Source organism: Cyrtonyx montezumae, unplaced genomic scaffold, assembly GCF_038088225.1.
Source record: "Cyrtonyx montezumae isolate F1298 unplaced genomic scaffold, pur_monq_1.0 scaffold_15, whole genome shotgun sequence".
In the NCBI taxonomy this organism is placed as follows: domain Eukaryota; kingdom Metazoa; phylum Chordata; class Aves; order Galliformes; family Odontophoridae; genus Cyrtonyx; species Cyrtonyx montezumae.
In genome coordinates, this window is record NW_027071881.1 from 6,653,118 (window position 1) to 6,673,432 (window position 20,315).

General features: G+C 44.4%; 1 protein-coding gene across 1 annotated transcript; it reads right to left on the reverse strand.

The window, feature by feature from the left end:
* Positions 1 to 4,336: 4,336 nt before the first annotated feature.
* Positions 4,337 to 20,028, reverse strand: BLMH (bleomycin hydrolase). The gene is made up of 12 exons (XM_065731963.1): positions 19,976 to 20,028; positions 19,544 to 19,741; positions 18,937 to 19,046; positions 18,150 to 18,291; positions 16,443 to 16,531; positions 15,504 to 15,596; positions 11,868 to 12,023; positions 11,241 to 11,399; positions 11,076 to 11,143; positions 10,582 to 10,699; positions 8,682 to 8,751; positions 4,337 to 5,312 (listed from the first exon to the last, which is right to left on the reverse strand). Exons 1-12 carry the CDS (start codon positions 19,986 to 19,988, stop codon positions 5,161 to 5,163), a joined length of 1,368 nt encoding a protein of 455 aa, XP_065588035.1. The 5' UTR covers positions 19,989 to 20,028; the 3' UTR covers positions 4,337 to 5,160.
* Positions 20,029 to 20,315: the final 287 nt, after the last annotated feature.

Here is a 20,315-nt window from a genome sequence, read left to right on the forward strand (position 1 = left end):
CTTTCCTCCTAGAGGTGGGTGGCTCCATTGGAGCCGCTGGAAGGAGCGCGGTCCAATGGAGGCAGAGGGCGAGGGGAGCGGCTCAGCAGGGACAGCGGGCAGGAGCTGCAGGGACCACGCGCGGGGCCGGAGTGCTGCTTCAGGTGGCCCTGCGGGGGATGCAGAGGTGGGAAGGACGGGGATCCGTGTCATCACAGCCAAGAGCTCGGAAGGAACAACGTTATTGCTAAACGCTTGTATTGCTTTAATGAGATAAGTGCCGTTTGAACACGGCACGCACAAACCCCTTAGGAAGTGTTGCAGTACATTGCCAGGGGCTGCTGCTCGTCCCATCTCCCCTCTGACCCCCCCACTTAACCGGCACTCCTTTCCTCCTCAGCTTTACGCGTTGTTTATAAGGGGCCGTGAATCGCAGCTCAACGAAACGGTGCCGGAGTTTGGTTTGAAAAAGAGAGGGGAAGAAGCGGAGCGGGGTGAGCAGGAGTTAACGGGCACAGCAGCAGCACTGCGCTGCGAGCGGTCCCCGGAGGTTTGCTCCGAGCAATTACACGGGGGAAAAAAAAACCAACACCACACAAAACTGTTAAAAATGAAAAGCACAGGGCTGTAATTAGCGCGGTCCTCGTCCGGGTCCCTCTCCGTAGCAGCAATGTGTCACTGGCACCATCTCAAGGATGGCTCCAGCACTGCAGCCACAAGCAGGTGTGCCGAGACAGATCTCTGCTTCACTGCGATCATCGTGGCAGTGCATTAACAACGTTTGGTCAGTTGCCCTCAGGAATTTATTGTTCTCTCGGTGAAAACAGTGAGCTCGTCTTGTTGTGCCGTGCTCCCCTGCGGCGCTCCTTCCAAAGCAAACGCTCCTCTGTGCAAGTCAGTGTCCTCACCTGCAATCATCCATCCGCCCCGTGCTGCTGGGGACAAACACCATCACACCACTCCCACCAAACCTTTCTTAAGATCAGAGCACAGTGCTGTACTGGGCCAGGAGGATGGGATGAGAGCTCTGTGCCTTTTGGTTCAGGTTTCCAGCTCACTGCTGGGAGACTGCAGGGCATCACCTCTTCTTCCCTCCTATAGGAAACAGCACCTCTGTGTGTGCCTCAGGGCTCTGCTCTTCGTGAAATCGTGCCTTTCTGAAGCCTTAGTGCCATAACTTCGAGGTTTCTGTGCCTCATTCTGCTGCTGCATTCTTTGAACAAGTTCTGAAGCACCGCGGCGTAACACCCATCAAGCAGCCGGACTGCTTTCGTCAGCTCTTAGCAGGGGCACCCAGTGCCAGTGTTCAACCATTTCTGTGGGTTGTACGAAGCTGTAACGTGAAGAACAGCACATTATGAGCACAGAACCACCTTTCAGGACTTATGCTGTGGCCTTTCAGCTCCATTCAACTTTTACTTTTGTGTTAATGTCTTCTGCAGCAGCATGTGTTTGTTGTTCTTGAATTTCTTGCCAGAAGCCTGGAGCCTTTGGGGCGTAATGTAAGTAACAGACCTCAGATTTCAGCTGACCCATCTCCATGAGGAAACACACTTATCCTGAGGAGATGTTCTTTCAGGTGCTGCACTGAGACAGTTTCAGAATTTCAGGGCATCTTTCGTACTCCACAGAACGCAGGTAGTTTAGGGAAGGTACAGAAGAACAAGAGCATTAATTCAGACATACATGAGACATAACTTCAAACTCTTGCACAGCTCTCCACAGACAAAGCAGCAGTAACTCCAGCCACCAGAACCAGCAGCAAAGTGACCTAACAACAGCAGCACCAGCTGCACCAAGAGATTAACACCAGCTCTGCGAGCACTGCCAATAAGAGGACAGGAACAACTCACAAATAACACGAAACAAATCCTCAATTATTTATTTGTTGCTATCTTTTGCTCAGTTAGGAGCCAGATCACATTGAGAAGCTATTACATTTGGCTCTGGGATGAAAGAAATTCTGATTCTGGTTCCTTGCTGATTTCTAAGTGAAAACACTGGGACATCCACCCGGCAGCTCGGGAGCCTGGGGGTGTGCTGCCATCAGAACTGTGCTGAGAGAGTTCAGAAGGGGAAATGTAGTGCCAAGAACCTACACACCACCACTGTACATTGGCTCCTCTTCAGCCACTGCCTTTTCTTCTTTAGCAGGGTGTTATCTTCCACCTCCTGACAAACTATGATGGCTGCCTTTCATAACATCTTCTGTCAATATTTTCCAAGTGTCATAGGAACTGCCTCTGAATTGTCACTACATTGTTTTATTGGCAGAAACTGGAGAAGGAAACTATCTGCTAGCTGCCCAGTTCCTCCAAACTCCAAAGGTCTTCCAAGGAGCGTGCAAAGGAGATCAACCAACCAAACTGAACTGCAACAAAGGTGAAGAATTGCTTTTTGTTTCTCACTCTAACCTAATCTTTGGGCCAGACAGCATTACAGAGCACACTAACCAGTGCTGTGCCTTGAACTACAGACAGCTGTGAGCAGCAGCCTTAGAGCCAATTGTTCAGCTGCCTCTGGAGTTCTCCAAGCAGAAACACTGCTCTTGCTTTGACATGTCTATTGCCCTTCCCCTGCTCCCCCTTACAGAGATCTTATAAAACTGCCAGACATAAATGCAGAACTGCTTCTGCCAGATTGGCTTTGTTTCCTATTATGTGTTTTAGGCATGTGGATTTTCTGTGCTTATTTGAAGGAAAGGAAAAAAAAAAGCACTATTGTATAAGCTGTGCTGGGAAATATCTGGGTAAGGACTCCAGAGATAAGCACACACTGGACAATACCTTTAAATACTAAAATTAACAGAAAAACTGGCTTGGAAACAGGTTTTAATTTGTCAAGCTCTATCACTGCCATCAGAGCTGCCACAGGCAACAAAGAAATTCATCAGTTAAACTCTGGAGAACAAGCCAGCCCTCCTTAGTGGCTACAGCGGTGGGTAGGTGGTGGAAAGGGAACGGAAGGAGTGGTGTCATGTCACAGTCAGATTTTGAAAGGCCAAAATAGTGACCTTTCCACAGGAAAAAAAAAAAAGCCCCCAGACCAACACGCGTTAGTCATAAGGAAAACATTGTGTGTAACACAGTTCCCAAGAGGTCTGGCTTTGTTTCAGAGCCACTAGGGTTCAGCACGGAGCTCAGGGCTGCTTACTCACCGAGGCAGAGGCCGTGCATTGCAGAGCTGTGGGGCAGCTGGGATCTGCCTGCCCACCCCTTTGCCAGAAGGATCCACTCCATCAGTGCCACTTCTGACATGTTGCTCTGCAACCCCCCACCAAGGCCTCTAACAAAGGAGGGAGGCATTGCATCCCCAGGTCTCTATTCCAACTCTTCATTAATTTAATCACCAGAATGCTTTTCCTAATCCCACAGAACCTTACTGCGGTCAAACCCTATGACTTTCTGATTGATTTATCATAAGCAGTGGCAACAAACACCCCACCATCCCCACAGCATCCATTTGTGAATGGAACCAATTGATGTCTCCTCTTTTCTTTAAAACCACCATTCTTTCAGCCCATTACCACTCACAGTGGCACATCCTCAGTTCTTACAGATCTTCTGTGCTCATTTTGGTCCACATCTCCCCTGAGGTGTGGTACCTGAACAAGGCCCAGCACTCCAGCTTGCTCCCCATTGGAGCTGCATCACTTTAAATAAACAGATATCATTTCTTTATACAGCCCAACATGATATTACTTCCCCCCAGCCAGCACTTTCCCATCCAGCCAGCACTCTTGCACACCACCAGAAATGCAGACCACGGGTTTTATCAGCTTGGGTGACCCCTAGCCAAGCTCTAACATGGATTTAGTTTAGCAGCAACATGCAGGCACGCTTTAGCTTCGTATTTTTAATACATCTGTACATATACACACGTTAGTATAACCTGTGTGAGATATATACACCTTTATAATAACATTCTACCTGTGTCCAAACAGAAGCAGTCAAACTAAGCTGCAGAGTCACAGCTTAGCAAACATTTACCTCCCAGCCCAGGAGCCAGCAGTGCAGTCCAACACCTTGCTTCCCCTCTTATTTGCTTGTGGCAAAACCCAACTCACAACAGAACAACTATCAGATTACATAAAGACAAAGTCCACCATTTCAATCAAAGGATGAGAACTGTGCTCATCACCAAACTATTCGAGCTCCCACAGCACGTGAGGCGGTGTTTATTGGTTCAGTAAGAAAAGCAACTGCATCTCCTTCATCAACACAAAGCAGCACGTTTCCTGTCCTCAGGGCACTTACATTTAGCTGTGATTTTCCCAATTCAGCAGGGCTCAAAAAAGAAACCAGAGCTGTACCGGTCACTTAAGAAACTGTTTATTCAAAAGCTTCATAGCACCATCTTGTTTTTGAAAACATCCAAATAAAATGCAGCAATTAATGTAATTTGTTTTCCTGTTGAGCATGACACTAACTCCACCTGTGAACATTTATGGTTGCTGTTGCTAATGTAGCTGAAAAATAGCGCTCCTGTGCACACAGACATGATGGGCCTTGAGAGGGGCTGTCCGACCCTAGCTTGGTAACTGAAGAATTAAAAACAAGTGAAACTGGAAACCTCAGGTTATTTTTCCCCAATGCTGCTGGAAGATAAGTTTCCTAAGGGTAAGTAAGGTAAACCTCCTCTAAGGTTCCACAGCTTCAACAATATATACCCTTGAAAACTTCTTCCTTTAAGAGAATTAAAAAGGAAAGTGTATAAAATACCTTGGGCATCCTTTTATGGTATAAGATAGACCACAGATGGTTAATTTATCAGTATCTTAACATGTTTGCTCTAACACCTAGCTGTTAATACTACAGAATGGCCTTTTATGGTCATCAAATCTAGAGAAAACACCAGTCAAAATGGTTCTACTTCAATTGCTATGCTGACCGTTTCTTAATTTGAAATAGATTTGAAACCAAACCACCATTGACAGCACTTGTAATATATTTCATTGTGAGGTTCTTTTCCTTCTCCCTTTTTTGCAGAGTAGCCTGTCTGAGAGCTTTGATTCAGCCAAGTCAGTAAAGCGCTATTTCCCAAAGATCCTTAACTTACATTTCAAGAACGTGGACCATGCCGAGTGCTCGGTCACATTATCATTTGGCTATGGCTTCCAACCACTGGGATTCTCTATTGCATCTAATCTGGTTGACCATTAAGAGGCAAATATTCTGTAGTTCACTTGGCTAAAGCCCCCATAGGGTCCCATGCTGGCAAAACAATGGGTTCTTGCTCCATCACTGCCAAGACGTCTTCTGGCACATACTTCTTGTCCACCACAACTTCATACACGTACTCAGAGAACCAGTCATCAGTCATGATCAGGTAACCTGGCAATGAAAAGAGCTTGTTACAACAGAGAACCATCACCAACACAGTGAAGCAGTCACACAGGTTTCACCCTACAAACAGCCCCTTACAGGCAGGGCCCGCTCACACTTCTCTACCTCTCAGGATAAAGGGGGAAAAAAATAACACGTAGGCTGAGCAGATGTATTCCACGTGGAGGGAAAGACTCACCAGGAAACCTGCTAGGGAAAACAAGGCCCAGAAGAATGTGTTTTAATTCAGCTGTTAAAATAAGCATTGGGAATGCCTGAGTGAATTGGGAGCACTGAGAGTAAGGTTCTCTGGCTCTCTGTCTTTAGAAGTCTTTGAGATGTTGCTAACAGGGAAATTGTCCAGATGAATAACCAAATCATCTCTTGCTTAGGCCAAACTTTGCTGGTTTATCTGAGAAGGAAGCTCTCTGCCTTCCTCAAATACAAAGGCATCTAAATCAGCTTTGCTGAACCAAATCTCAATTTTCCTTCTTAATGTAATTCTCACTGAGAATTTCAGTAAACAGTCTTTGAACTGAGGGGAAAAAAGTCAGATCTGTAATACCACAGGCTCTAACACAAAGCTATCATCGGAAAAACTATTCAAAGGGAACCGAAAATAGTGGCAGTGAGAAAGAAAGCATTCAGAAGACAGATGAGAAGGCTTTATGTAATAAAGTTTCTCACATCCTTATACAGTATCATCACACAATCAAATGAAACAAGAAAACGTCCAAAGAATATGGACAATAAATGCATCTATCTACACCATCTTGTTTCTAAAGCAAGAGATCAGATAATTCCCATAAATTAAAAACCCTATCAACTGTAATCCGAGCTAGAAGCCATTTTGGAAACACTGCCAAAAGGAGCTGCTTTGATTATTCTCTCTTCAGGATATGAGTTCTTGGGACACACAAAAACCTCTCACTCCCAAGAGCCAACAAGTAATTGCACCCTGAGAGGATAATGAACTCTGTTCTGACATCCTGCATCTCAAAGCTTGACAGCACTGATTAGGATCACAGTGTCTGAACAAGAAGGAAACGTCAAACAGAACTTCAGAACATGCAAATAAGTAAGGGCACCCTCGGAGCAGGGCTGTGCTCGGTGTCACAATGAAAGCCATTATCAATTTCTTCATTAAAAGGAGACTCATACTTTGCAGGCAGCATCCTCTTGCTGCAACAGAACAGAACACCTGGCTACGGGAGGAAGCTGTGCTTCGTGTGAAGTTGGTCCACGTTTCTCTAACTTAATTTTCCAAAGGAAAAAGTGCAGCACTGCAGAAGCAACAAGCTGGTGGATAAGGAAGAGGTCAGCTGAGGATGCATGGTCTGAGACTTCTAGCATAACCTAGCAGTAAGACACCTGAAAGGGAAACAAAGCTCCTGAAGAACTCGTATGAGCCACGTTATGCTCGTCCTTCCTGCAGGGAAGTTCAGGTACAAGTTCACAGAGCCTGCCATAACTATGGATGCACACAAACAGATAAATCTGCAAAACGTCTCCCTGCGGAAGTATGCTGTCAGTACAAGAGATGAAGTCAAAAGGAAGATGACTTCTGGCTGGAGATGTACCACAGGAAAGCACTTCTCACGCCAAAATAAACAAATGGACCCCTATCAAATGGATGTGATAATGTGATTTAGTGTTCCCCTGTAAAGACCTCCCCCTTGCTTTGAGTGAAGGCATCCGATGGGATAAGCTGGGTTCAAAGCTTGGTGAGACTGTACTGTATCTTCAGAACAAAAAAGAATAATTAAACTTGCCTGTCTCACTGACAGAGTGCCAACAGAACACACAAAGGAAATATTTTACAGGGAAGTGATTTTTTTTAACCTAAAAAAAAACCCAAACACAATAAGCAATGTTTGTCAGCAGCTTTGTTCATTCCTTGAGTAAAAAGAGACTGGATTCCAAGAAACCTTTTTACAGCAGATAGACATGTAATTACTAGAATTTAGGAGAAGCACTGCTAGGCTGTTCCCAGGGCTTTCCTTTCTCCAGGACTAGCAGCACCACAAGAATTCAGCTCTGCCCACTCTGCAGATGCTGAGCATACAACTAACTTCTTCCCAGGCAACACAAGTCACAGTTGTCCCAGCCCTGTGCTATGCAAGGGAAGGGAAAGCAGGGATCCTCTGGCACCTCAGATTGTACTCGCAGCAAAGCACAGGGGACCCTGTATGAAAAACACTCACTTCCTACCAAGTGTTTTCGTTTTCTGTTGTGTATTTAATGACAAAGCCTAGTCTCTGGTGTTTTGTTGTAGGCTGTTATCTGTCATCGTGTCCAACAGCGGAGCTGGGCCTCGTACCCCCCCCACACCCAAGTGGGCCTCAACTGGGATGTGCCAAGCTTAACATCACAGAATCGCAGGGCTTGGAAGGGATCTCAAGAGACCATCGAGTCCAACCCCCCTGCCAAAGCAGCTCCCTACACCAGGTCACACAGGTAGGTGTCCAGGTGGGTCCTGAATATCTCCAGAGGAGACTCCTCAGCCCCCCCGGGCAGCATGTGTCACGGACTTATCCAAGCACAGCCTCCCAGTAACTTAGTAAGGCAGATAAGATAAAGTTCACTGGCAGACTGACTCAGTGATGTGGCAAGAGAAGCAGGATATATCATGCTCTTGCACCAGCTAGTACTGGATGGTGAAGATGGAAAAAGCAGGGCAGGAAGAGGGGGAAGAAACCCTGTCGAGTTTCCTGTTCTGTTGTTTCAGAACAAGCTCTGCTCCGGTCATTTAGGCCAAGCTGGCTGACTGCAGAGCTCAGCAGAGCAAAGCAGGAAGGTTCTCATGTTTTCAAGCCCACTCACCCAGGGCCAGCTGAGATCAGAGCTACACCCAGCCACAGCAGAGAAGCAGCCCTCCAGCCATGCCCACACTGAGCAGGGGAGCAACAAGAAGCAATTTCCAAGCCACTGCTCAGCCGTGACTCATGTTCTGCCCAGTGTCTGTCCACGTGCCAGGCCAAGATGGCTGCAGTCCTACAGAGCTTACCAACCCCTGCCAAACGAGCAGCAGGGCAGGCTGAAACAGCCATCAAAGAAAAGCAAGTTCATGCAGAAACCTGGTGTCAGTAACTGCATGTGGATTTTTTTGGTTGCTGGCACTTGTCATAGCAGGGAGGAACACTGCAAGGATGCCACAGGTCATGTTTTCAGCACAGCTTTAGAAATGCAATTAGTCGAGCTGCTTTTCTTATTTGCTATTAACTGGAATAATAATAGCTGGCAATTTTCTTGTGACCAAGTACTGCCCATATATGACTTAGAAACTATAACAAACTAGTCAACCTTTCACCTATCCACTTTCCTATTTCCAAACATTAAGTTGAGGCTTTGTGTTCCTGTGACTATAAATTGCTTTACCTTTATTACCACGATCTTCACCCCAGGAATTTTCCACTCGCCACTTTTCGAAGCAGTCTTCTTGCCCATCCTGCAACAAAACAAGTACAAGATGATTCAGCAGCAAAGGGCTATGGGAGCTCACAGCAGCCAACCCTTCCACACCTACATCCAGCACCAGCAAACCAGAGCTCTGCTCCCAGAAGTCTACAGCCACCAGTGAGTTTCAGACCATGGTTTATTGTTCATGACTGAAAAAAATCAGGAATATTTGTATGTTTATTTACAAGTGTGAGGAAATGTGGTCAAGGACAAACTGTAGTACATATTTAGAAAATATTAAGTTAGATGGAGCCAAATTCAAATTGGTACTTAAAGAATTTAAGCCTTCTCTATCACCATTTAAGGCAACTGAGGCCTTCTGAAATATACAATGCATCACCTGCTTGAAGTAGGAGTCAGAATGCACAAGGGCAAGAAAGGTCCTATAGCTTGCTTTAGAGCAGTATTACTGAGAGCAAAGCTCAAGCACATGGATCTAGCTATTGGACAAAGTGGTACAGAAACATTCACATATATTAAGTTTGCTGCTTTGTTGTTGTTACCAAAAAGTATTTTTAATCTGCATCCATTTTGTACATGGTAAAACTGTAATATGTTTTAAATCTTCAATCAAAGCCCTTCTATTGAGTAGTAAATCCAAAGCAACATCAAATTTTAACAACTATTTACCAAAGCTCCTCTAGATTAAGCTCAAGTTTAATATTAGAAAACATGTTCAGAGTAGAAATGAAGCCAAAGTAGATTATTCTTCAAACAAAGGACAGTAATTTCATTTAAATGATCATTTCATTATAGATACCAACCATCACAGCAATCCCAAACACGTCTTAAGGAAATCAGGTCATATTTTACACAGCTATACATTTAGGCATGCAAAGTACAAACTTGGAAACACAGAACGTAAACTATAACCTCCACTGAAGTGCACCAAATAAGTGGGGATGTGCAAGCATGAGCCAGGAGTGGATAAATAGGTTTTGAACACCAGGAACATATCACACAAATATTTTTGAAGATGCATTCATGCACAGAAGTATGAGGAGCTCAGAATGCAGAGCACAGTAGAAAAATTCCTGTGACTCAGCAGCCTGTCAAGCCCTCAGACTCCAGAGCTCAACTGAACAGTTACATGCGAGCTGTTACTTCTCAAGCCAAGGTCATGTTGGACAGGAAGAGACCACTTCAAAGCAACTTTACTAATGACAACTGCTGGAAATAATGGAAAACATCAAAACTACAGATAACTCTACATTATAAATATTCAGTTTGCTTTTTTTGTGTGTATGTGCTTCATCTGCTCCTGGCAGTACTCAGCTGTGGACTCATCTCAGTGAGTTTCTGACACTTGTGACACTCTATTCCCCCTCTAATTACAAAGAGATCAGAGAGGCCACGTTCCAATGAGTAGCAGAAGGTTAAGACTGCTGCAATGTGCCTCCTACTGGCTGCTCCAGCATTTTATTCCTGTAACAGGTGCAGACTAACCCACACAATGGGATAAGGTGGGAAATGCTTGCTAGTCCTACTTTATTTCCTGCTCAAAGTACACCAGAATCCGTATTTAAAACCAACTAAGATGGTTGGTATGTTAGAAATAGAAGCAAACTTTCTTTCCCCTTCTCCAACTGGAGTTTGTGTACAAAAGGAAATCCTTTACTCATCTAAAATTCTTCTATTCTTAAATACTTACAGTTGTGAACAGAAAGCTAATAAGGAAAACAGACAACCTAGGACTTGTGCACAGGGTGTTGCCACACATGCAGAGCTCTAGCAGAACAGTTTATGCACTGAACAAGATGCAGAGCACATAAGCTGCCCAAACATTCAAACACATCAGAATTTCAGGAGTAGACTTTACCTTCTCCGAGACAGCTGTCAGGACCATGGCATGGGTCATCAAGGAGTCCCCAAAGATCAACCGCTCTGCTTTGTTCATGTTCTTGACAGAGACACCAAACACCAGCTCATGATTAAATCTGTCAGAAAGCCACATACACTGTATTCAAAAGGATGCACAGAGGATTCTCACCAGCAAAACACAGAACCAGCAGACAGACCTGCAAGTTCTTCTAATCATAGAATAAATGCAGAAGAGCAATGCCTTTAGGAGTTTCCCTCTCCAGACAGTAGGCAATTCAAATGGGTAAAAACATCCAAACCCTTTAAAGGTGTACTACAATTAAGATTTAAGCTAAGCATAGGAAAAAGCACATTCCTATTGCTTGAGTTACTTAAATATACTCTTTTTAGATATGCTAAGCCAAAATTATGTACAAATTGTATTTTTTAAGCAGACAAGGCATTGTTCATGTCTTAGCATCCACAATGGCATTGTTTTGCTTTTCTACTCACATATTCAAGTCATTGATTCCCAGCTTGCCATAGAAGTGCTTTGCAACATCACAGCCAAACCACACAGCCTACAAATAGAAGAAGAGTCACCTCCAGGCCATATTCCAGTGAGTTTACACTGCAAGAGTTGCACCATGTCACTGAAAGAAAAAAGCCCAAACCAACCTCGCCATCCTTAATAGATGCTGCAGCCAATTTCTTCAAGACATCAATAGGTTGGTTGTTATAGAGAGTTTTCCTCCCTCCTGCCATGTTGCCCAGGTACTCCACTGTGTACAGCTGGCAGTATGGGTTCTGAGGTCGAGGATCATTCACTAGACAAACCTGCCAAGAACCAAGATGCAATAAACTAAATGCAACTCAAGTGTCATCTTCAGGAAGTGAACCTGGGCAGATTTCAGACAGTTGTCTTTGTCCACACTGGCTCCACCAGCTGAAACAAAAGCTTACTTCTTATTTTACTTATACAAAGTTCACCTCCATTTGTGGCACAGGAGCTGTGAACATTACTCCTGTTCTCTAATGGCCATTTTAGGGCTTTTTATGATTGATTCTATCACTTCATGTTATTAAATCATCACTGAAGTGCAATGTTCACAGCTAACTGGAGAGCACATCAACAACAAGAGGATGGGAAATAAACACCAGGTGATGTGACCTGTGGGAACTGTCACTGTCCTGTATGGTGTCATTACAAGTGCAGACAGGACACTCACAACAGGGGAAAATGAGCTGCATGGAGTTTAGCTGCAGTAAGGCCTTTGCAAACCACTGCTGTTCCACATCACCAACCTTGTCCTCCATGTTGAAGTAAGGCTTCACGTGCTCGTTGTAGAACTGCACCGGTGTCATGGGACCAAATTTGTGGTAGTTCTTCTCCTTATCCCGGAACTCCCAGCAGAAGGACTCTGGAGGGCTGCCCAGGCAAGTACTCACTATTCTGAACACCTGCAGAGGGAACCAACAAGTTGAATGTGAACTCCAGGTTACCCTAGGAATGCACAGACAAATCCAAAGCAAGCACGCTGCCCAGTCTCATTCTCATAGTCAGTTTATTCAGTAATTCTGAAGCTTCTGAGTCAAGAAATCTTTCCAGTGCAGGAGAGACCTATTTCTAGAAAAGCTTAAATGCTCTGCGCTACCTGTTAGTCAGATTTGCCACATCAGATCTTCCAACACACACAAGTTACCCACACTAATCTCTTTTTCCCCTGTAACATTCACTTGGATTTCAGCAATGGGTCTTTGTCCCTTTCCAAAAATCCTAGAATAATTTTTTCATCCACTTTAATACACTGAACAACACCTCTATGCAGGGTTAAGCTGACAGATTATGCAGCTGAACTGGAGATCCCCATCCCCTGGCTGCAGCTGACAGCTTTCTGTTGACTTTCTCTTACCACAGGAAGGTGGAGATTTCAAGCTGGCAGGCTCCCTGTAAACCAGGCTACAAAACAGTACTTTCTTACAGGGCTTGTAAGATGTGCTGACTTGTAGGCAGCAACCACATGGCTGTCTCTAAGTATATTTAGCAGGACCTACCACAGACAATATGGGGACTTTCAATCATATTTAAACCGGTTTAAATGTTTTACTGCAGCTGAAACTAGTTCACCTCTGTTCATCCATGTATTTAGCACAAGTCTTCTCCTCACAAAAAACCAACAGAGTTTAAAAGAAGAGAAGGGGGAGTCACATCCAAGCTGCACTTTCTGCACTAGGATCCAATGGCTGTGGTTTGTGCCAGCTTCCCTGGGCTGTGCCTTCACATTCCACCCTCGTAGGACTGAGGCAATGCCTTACCCAGAGCTGAGCTACTCTTCCTGCAGCCATCTGTGTGGGCTCTTTTGCTTTTTACTTTGAACAGCAGTAAATGTAAGCTGACTACATGCCTGTATACTCTAAGTTGTTTTCAGTGCCAAACTACACACAATCTCAGCTTACAACAGGTTTTGTGCCCTTTTTAGCACTGTGTTCTGAAGATGCAAAGAGAAAAAAGCATCCTGAGGGAACTAAGGGGGGATTCTACATTTCAAGTACTTCATATTGAAGGCAAAACATGTGCAAAGCTCAGGCTCAGCAGCACCCACTACTTAGCTGTGTACATGATGCAAATAAGGATGCTCTTGCTCCAAGCACTTTAAGAAAAACAAGTGAATAGATTAATTACGGGTTGAAATAAGGGTGTGGGCTTATGTTTTTACTGGAGGAACTCATTTCTCAAATATGTTAAGGAGCAAGTGTTAATCCCTAAACAACTATCAGTATTTATTTTCATACACACTGCACGGAAGGTGGAGTTTGCTGTGGATGTACCCACACTACCTCAGATAACCCCAAGTGGTGAAGATGAGGTCACAAAAGCAAAATCAAGAGAAATTCCTAAAAGGAGAGCAATAAGAGAACTTGAGCCAGAGGAAGGAAAGTGATGGAGACAGAAGTCTCAAGTTAATGCTGGGAGCCATGCCTGGGAAATACCTCCCTCAGTTGTTTTTTTCCACCACACCCTCCACTGGCCAACCCTCAGGATCTCAAAGGCTTCCTCTACCAATGCCCACAGGACACTTATCTCAATGGAAAGGTGGCTAGTATCACTCTGGCAAAAAAGAACAGAGATAAGGCAGAGAGGTATTGAACTGTGCTATGAAAAAGTAACGGAGTGAGCAAGGAAAGGACACTGCTGACAACAAAGAGTCAAACAGGAGCACTGCAAAGGAAGAAAAAGTCAATCACATGCACTGCACTGATCTCAACTTCTGGCCTGCTGTGCACTAGTTTGATAAGGAGAATGTTTATACAGTTCTGGAGTGAATATTTAATCTTATGTTCCAGTACGACTGCCCTGCTCAGCTCATGCTGCCTTCCAGCAGAAGTGAGCTAAGATTTGATAGGCAAATAAAGCTTCCCAGAGCAAAAACAAGTTCTGTTTTGCCACACACATGCATGTAAACACAGCCATTTGTCTCACACTTCTCAAGTCAGGTGTTCTTAAAATACACTGGTGCAGTTGCACGTTCCAGCTACAACTTTATGGAAAGTAAATCCACTTCAGTTGTGAAATACTACTGCTACTGCCAGAGGAAGTATTGTGTTAACTACAGATAAATAAACATAGCCTCATTACAGAACAAATTATAACCAGTTAATGAGCCTCTCCCAGTTCCAGGATCCCTTATCAGAGGGCAAGTGCCCTCAGCAAATGAGGATACATTCTACAGAGAACTGTATGTCACTGCCCTGGAGGATGAACAGGGTGGCCCTGGGAAGCTCCATCTCTGCTGTTCTGCTCTCCACAGCCATCTGAGCAACACACTGGGTATACCATAACGATTCACTTCTGAACCAAGAGCTGATTTGCAACCGACTGAAGGGCAGAATTATCATTCATCAGAACACACACTTCATGAAGTGTTTTTCTTTCAATAAGACACCCAAGGAACATACTCAAGCCTTTTTTAATGTAACCTTAAGATTGGATTTAAATGGAGTTGTTCATCAATATGAGTATATTAGCAAAACTGCTTATGACTTCACACAACCTACCTTGGGATAGTTCTGCAAGCTCAATGTTTATCAAGCTACAGAAAAATTCATACACAAATGATTTGATTCCTTGAGACATCTAAGGACAGATACTACACTGTGTTTGAGAAACAAATGAACAAAGACTTGTTTTTAATGTATGCACTTGTTTAGAGTGTTTTATGGTTTTTGACCACTTGCAGTTAATTCTGGCTGATTAAAAATCAAGACTGCTGAATAAGAAAAATGACAAATGCCACTGTCACACTCATTGTGAGCAGATATAGAGCCAGGGTGCTTGTGGGTGACACACCAACACCAGCACTACAGACTCCTGTCAACTCGTGCAAGTTAATTAACACAGCCAAAAGCAGACACTGTGATTCCTCTCTCTGCTGCCCCCCAGCAGCAGATCACAGCTGGGCTCAGCCCTGGTTAGCTCACATCTTTTCCACAATGCAGAGGAGTGCCTGTTGTTGTTCTTTCCTGCTCTCTTGTGGGGGATTTCTGCAACAACACGAGTGCCATAGGATTCTCAACTGCAAACTGTCAGAATGTAATTTTCAACTTGCCTCCTTGCTACTATTTCTAAAAGCCTGGCTGGCCATTGCTTTAATCACCATTAACATATAAAATGCAGGAGCTTTTGTTGTGTGCACATCTTTCTGAACTGAGTTCTAGGAACTATTCATTCATAGTATTTGTCTGGAAATATAAAAAGCATTGTAAGTAGCAAGGAAATCCAAAAAAGAAACACCTTCAGGTGTTCTGCCATACAAACCATCCCAGTCAGGCAAATAAAGGTACTTGTTTTGCTTTATGCTGATATCTACAGATCAATTTGAGCAAGAAACCTCTTCCCATTCTACTTCCCCATTTCAGAAGAGTTCATCACACTGTATTTACCTCTTCTATCATAGTGTCCATCGCAACACAAAGTTCTTCTTTATTTGTTCCAGTTGCCACCATGTTTCTCAGTCGCAAACAGTACTCTCTCATCTGTTTAAGGAGAAGGTCATTTTATTTTAAGATCACGAAAGGTGCTGCCAAATCAGTCTTCAGGACCTCCTATCTGGTTGCTACAGGCACCCATTTCACTCTTCATAACCTTTTCAAAATTAAGAAATTCACTCCAGAAGGTCTCATTCAGTACTGACTCTTTAAAATCAAGATAATCATTTACAAGTAAGAGCAGCACAGAAAAAAACTACAAGCACCTGCAATTCAATGACTGTTCTCCAGTTATTTTGAAGCTTACAGCCATCACCTTTTCTTAAGGCTTGGTTCTGTAATATAACTAGTGCTGCAACATTCAAACTCATTGCTACCTCTGACTCAGAGCAGACTGCCTCCATACTGCAAAACTAATTCTGCAATTCTAATGCATAATTGATCTCTTGGCTGATAAAAATAATGGAGCATTTCCCCACTGCATACAGGATTGCAGTAAGAAGAGCACATGCTTCCATTACTGTCATCATCCATAAGGTGAAGAAGCAGTGACAGGAGCTCCCTGAAGACCAGCTGGTTTGCAGTGCTTCAGACAAGAACATTAGCACCACCATTATGTCTAGGCTCACTGCAGTAGATTTTGCACTTGTTATGTATTTCAAATGGCAGTTCTCTCATCATATTCCACATGAACTGAAAAAAATCAAAGTAGAAAAAACTTCAATTGCATTTTACCTAGAATCATAAACTACCTGTCCACCCACACTACCATCCTCCCAGATTAATTCACTTCTGTAGCTCAGGATACGAGCCACAACCTTCCATTCCACAAGCTGATTTCTAAGATTCCCATCCAATTCCCTTCTTTAATTGCAAAATATAAACCACTTTCACCTTATGATTCAAGATCTCATTCATCCTTCTAGTAGCCTCTGTGGTATGAGATTCCGGGAAGTACTTCTTGGGAACAACACCATACTTTTCTAAAAGAAAGAAAGAAAGTTGTGGGTCAGCAATCATTGCTGTAACAGAGCTGCTGAGTGGCTCAGTTCATTCCATTTGACACTAAACTCCTCCAGGCTAGATGGTCCTTCTTAAGAAACAATTTCTCGATAGAAAAAAGTTTACATGAAAATTAAGTTCCTGAAAAATCTTCCAAAAAAAATTGTATTTCTGAATCACTCCATGTATTTGATCTAAGTTTAAGTAACTGACTTCCCAGTCTCCCTTTCTCCCTCGACACTGATAAAACATCAGCAATAACTATTTTCTACATCACAGTACCAATGATCACACCACTCAAGGTTCTGCACACAGCAGCAGCAGCCAGAAGTTCTCTCTGCCTTGTTTAAGTGATAAAAGTAACCCCCAGGCTCCAAAGAAGCAAGTTTCTTTTGTGATTCTAAACTTACATTATTGGCTTGTTACTTTATTGAGGCATTCAATTGCATCATCATACAAATGAAAGCAAATGCTAGTCTAATTCAGACACCGTATCTACTTAATCAGTGCTAAGGATGATGCTCCCTAAACTGCACCCTGCTAAGACCAGCACTGCCACATTCCATGTAATTTCCCTCTCACCAATCTTTACATCACCTTTCTTCAGGCTGCAACTCAGAGCAGCTTCATTTCTGCCTCGTGGACACACCCTGGTTTAACAGAGTCTCTTCTTTACCTTTTGTGCATTAGCACTGTATGCACAGATACAAAGGCAACAATGTCAAGGAGGGACAGAAATAAAAGGGGGCTGAAACTTATTACTGAATTCACAATCTGGGCTATTTAATTACTCCTGCTGATTTTGAGCTTCTATCAGCAGCAGCAATATGCAAAAATAAAGATCCTAGAAAAGATTTAAGCCTAACTATTATACAATGAAGATCTTTGAAAAGGGCAGCCACTAAGTGGAAGCTTGTTTAGAAGTATGACAAGTCTAACACTTAATTTCTAACTACTATCAATTGTCAGAGTAAGACGTCTTAAATACATCAATCATCAAGGCATCCTGCAAGCCCTTCCTGCAGGTCTCACTTCTGAGGATTAAGTACACAGAACAAGAAAACCATGTTTATGGAAGTTCATATCCCTTGTCTCACTGTGTTACTAAAAGAAGGATGACTATTAATTGAAAGGAAGTGTGGTTAGGAAACTGGTTAGCTGCTTTTCCATGTGGTGTGTTAGAAGACTAAAAAAAGCAAAGCTGGAAATCAGTAACTAAGTCCAGCAGACTGCACACTGCTCTCCAGACTTCATTTTACCTGCAATGTTTTCCATTAAATATTAGCAGAATGCTCTGAGACTACAACTTACTTTCAGGCATAAATAAAAATATTAAATCTTTTACAAGCCTTACACTCAGAGCCAAGTTATTACTCCTCAGTTACATCAGTCATTTCAAGCTAGTTTCAGATGGGTTATAGTGAAAAATATAAGCAAACCTCAATTTGAAGATTTTGTAGTGCCAGCCACTACGTGATCCTGCACTGTAATATCAAGTATAGTATCAAACATTGAGGACTGATCCAAAATTGTTTTTTTTCCACTCATCTCTCAAATCAGTGCACAATTTAAAACGCTCCCAGCAACCAATTCCCTTACCTATAATGTTAACCAACATATCCCACTGGCCTCCATCATTTGTGGGGTTATAAAGCAGGAACTGCACCAGCCTCCCTTCTATGGGCTCCTTTTTCTGAGCAGTTTCCACAAAGGCATTTAGAAAGTAGTAACAACGTTCAACCTAGAATGAACAGACAGGTCAAATCTCAAAGTGTGAGATAAGCATGAACTCATTCCTATGTATTCAACTGTTTGGAAGCCCTAACTAGACACTCATCCACTAACATGAGTATTTTCCCTGCACTATTCCAGGGCTTAACCTAAAGCTTATTTCTGGTACAGACCATGTATTTACAAGCGAGTTAGTACAGAGCTCTAGGGCGGGGGAAACAGGAAATGTGAAATAGAAGTTATATAATGAAGCCTGGCACAAACAAGTGCTATGTTTTCTCAATTTCCCTTTGGGGAAAAAAGCAAACAGCTCCCACATCAGTAGGTGGCAAGCACTACTGAAAGAGAGCGCAACAGAAAATTAGTTAGGCTTCCCACTGGGCTTGCCACAAATAACTTCTGAAACATTCAGAACTCTCGAAAGACTTTTACTCCTCCAATACATTAACATCTCAACAACTTCCTTCTCAAGCTGAAAGTATCACTTCACACAATTTTAATTTCAAATACATATTTGAATCACTTCTGGTGGTTCTTTTCATACGTGTTTTCCACCTGGATTGTTCAGAGAGCTTAGTTTAAAAAATCATGTCCCAGTACTACAATTCATTTGTATAAGCATTCCTGACATAGTCTGTGGCCCATACTGCTGTACCTTGTCCCAGAAAAAGAGATATGACTGGCTGAATTCAAACTCTTCAATATTGTACTTCTTCATGAAGGGAAGACGCATTGCATTGAGGCAGGAAAAGATCCAACATCTCCCTGAGGTCAAAAAACAAGAATTAAATCACAGTGCATACACACAGAGCTACATAAGGGCTTTGAACACAAAACTCATGATGTTGTTCCACCTAAAGTATTTGGACCAGTGTCCTGGCCAGCACCATAGATTACTGAATAACCAGGGAGTTCAGGAGTCCTGGTTGGACTAGTTGATTTCAGAGGTCTTTTTCAACCTTAACAATTCTATGAACCATGCATGCAGGTCTCTCAATATTTCCATCTCACTCTTTGCAGAGTGGAAAGCAGGCAAACACTGCAGACCAGAAGACAGGTGTTAACGCTGAAGGATGCTGCAGGGATTCCACACCAGACCTTCAAAGGAACTGTGAGAAGCTGTTGTCAGAACTCAGAGCCATCAGAATTCCTCCTGGAGTACTGCTGTGAGCTCACCCTGTTAGGCACAGCCCCGAACAGAGCCCCTCCACCCGCAGGCAGGTAACCACACCCCCCAGTTACCACCAAAGCCCCCCGCCTACCGGAATTCTTCTGGTTGGTGACAGGCTTGCCCTCGGCAGGCACAGCGTGCTGGAAGACCTGCACGGTGTCCTGCACCACCTGCCGCTGCAGACACACATCCAGCGGGTCGTTGCAGGTCGCCACGTTCTGAGCCAGCAGGAACTGCGGCTCGGCACGCAGCCGCCGGGTGAAGGCCGCGGCCTTTTCGGTACTGAGCCCTGCGGCGAAAGTGGGGGGGGAGGAAAACAAGGGGGGGAGAGACAGCGTCAGCACCCGAGGACGCCACACCGGGACACGCGGGGACCACGGGCCCACAGCCCCGCCAGGGGCGGCTAATATGGAGACCACCCTCTCCCCGAGGGTAGCAAACCTCCCCCCCAAGCCCACTAGCAGGATAAGCCCACCTCCTCCCTCAGCGGACGGGGCTCCCCACACAGATGCCTGCCCCTCACCGCGCCCGTTCATGCTGCCGGAACGCGGAGCGCCGCACTACGGCTGAGCCCCTCGCACGGGTGGCGCGCGCCCCGCCGGAAGCGGCTCTTATAACCCCGGCACCGGAAGCCGGAAGTGGGACCCGAGCCGCGCGGCCCCGAGGGTGGCGGTGGGCGGAGGACGGCGGGCGGAGAGGGACAAACCTCATCGGATTGCGCGCGCCGCGCCCTCGGGGGCGCGCGAGGCTCCGCCTCCTTCCCGCGCCGTGCCTCTTTTTCCAGAACGTTCCGAGGCGCTGAGGGAACGGGGAGCAGCGCGACGCCCCTTAAACACCATAGAGCCGGGTTAATGCATAGCGAG

Excerpts from the sequence above, each read along its gene's own strand:
- BLMH (XM_065731963.1), bottom strand. Across the intron at positions 19,047-19,543 it reads CACCAACCAGAAGAATTCCG|GGAGATGTTGGATCTTTTCC; the intron begins GTAGGCGGGGGG and ends TTTTGACCTCAG. Across the intron at positions 16,532-18,149 it reads TATGTTGGTTAACATTATAG|AAAAGTATGGTGTTGTTCCC; the intron begins GTAAGGGAATTG and ends TCTTTCTTTTAG.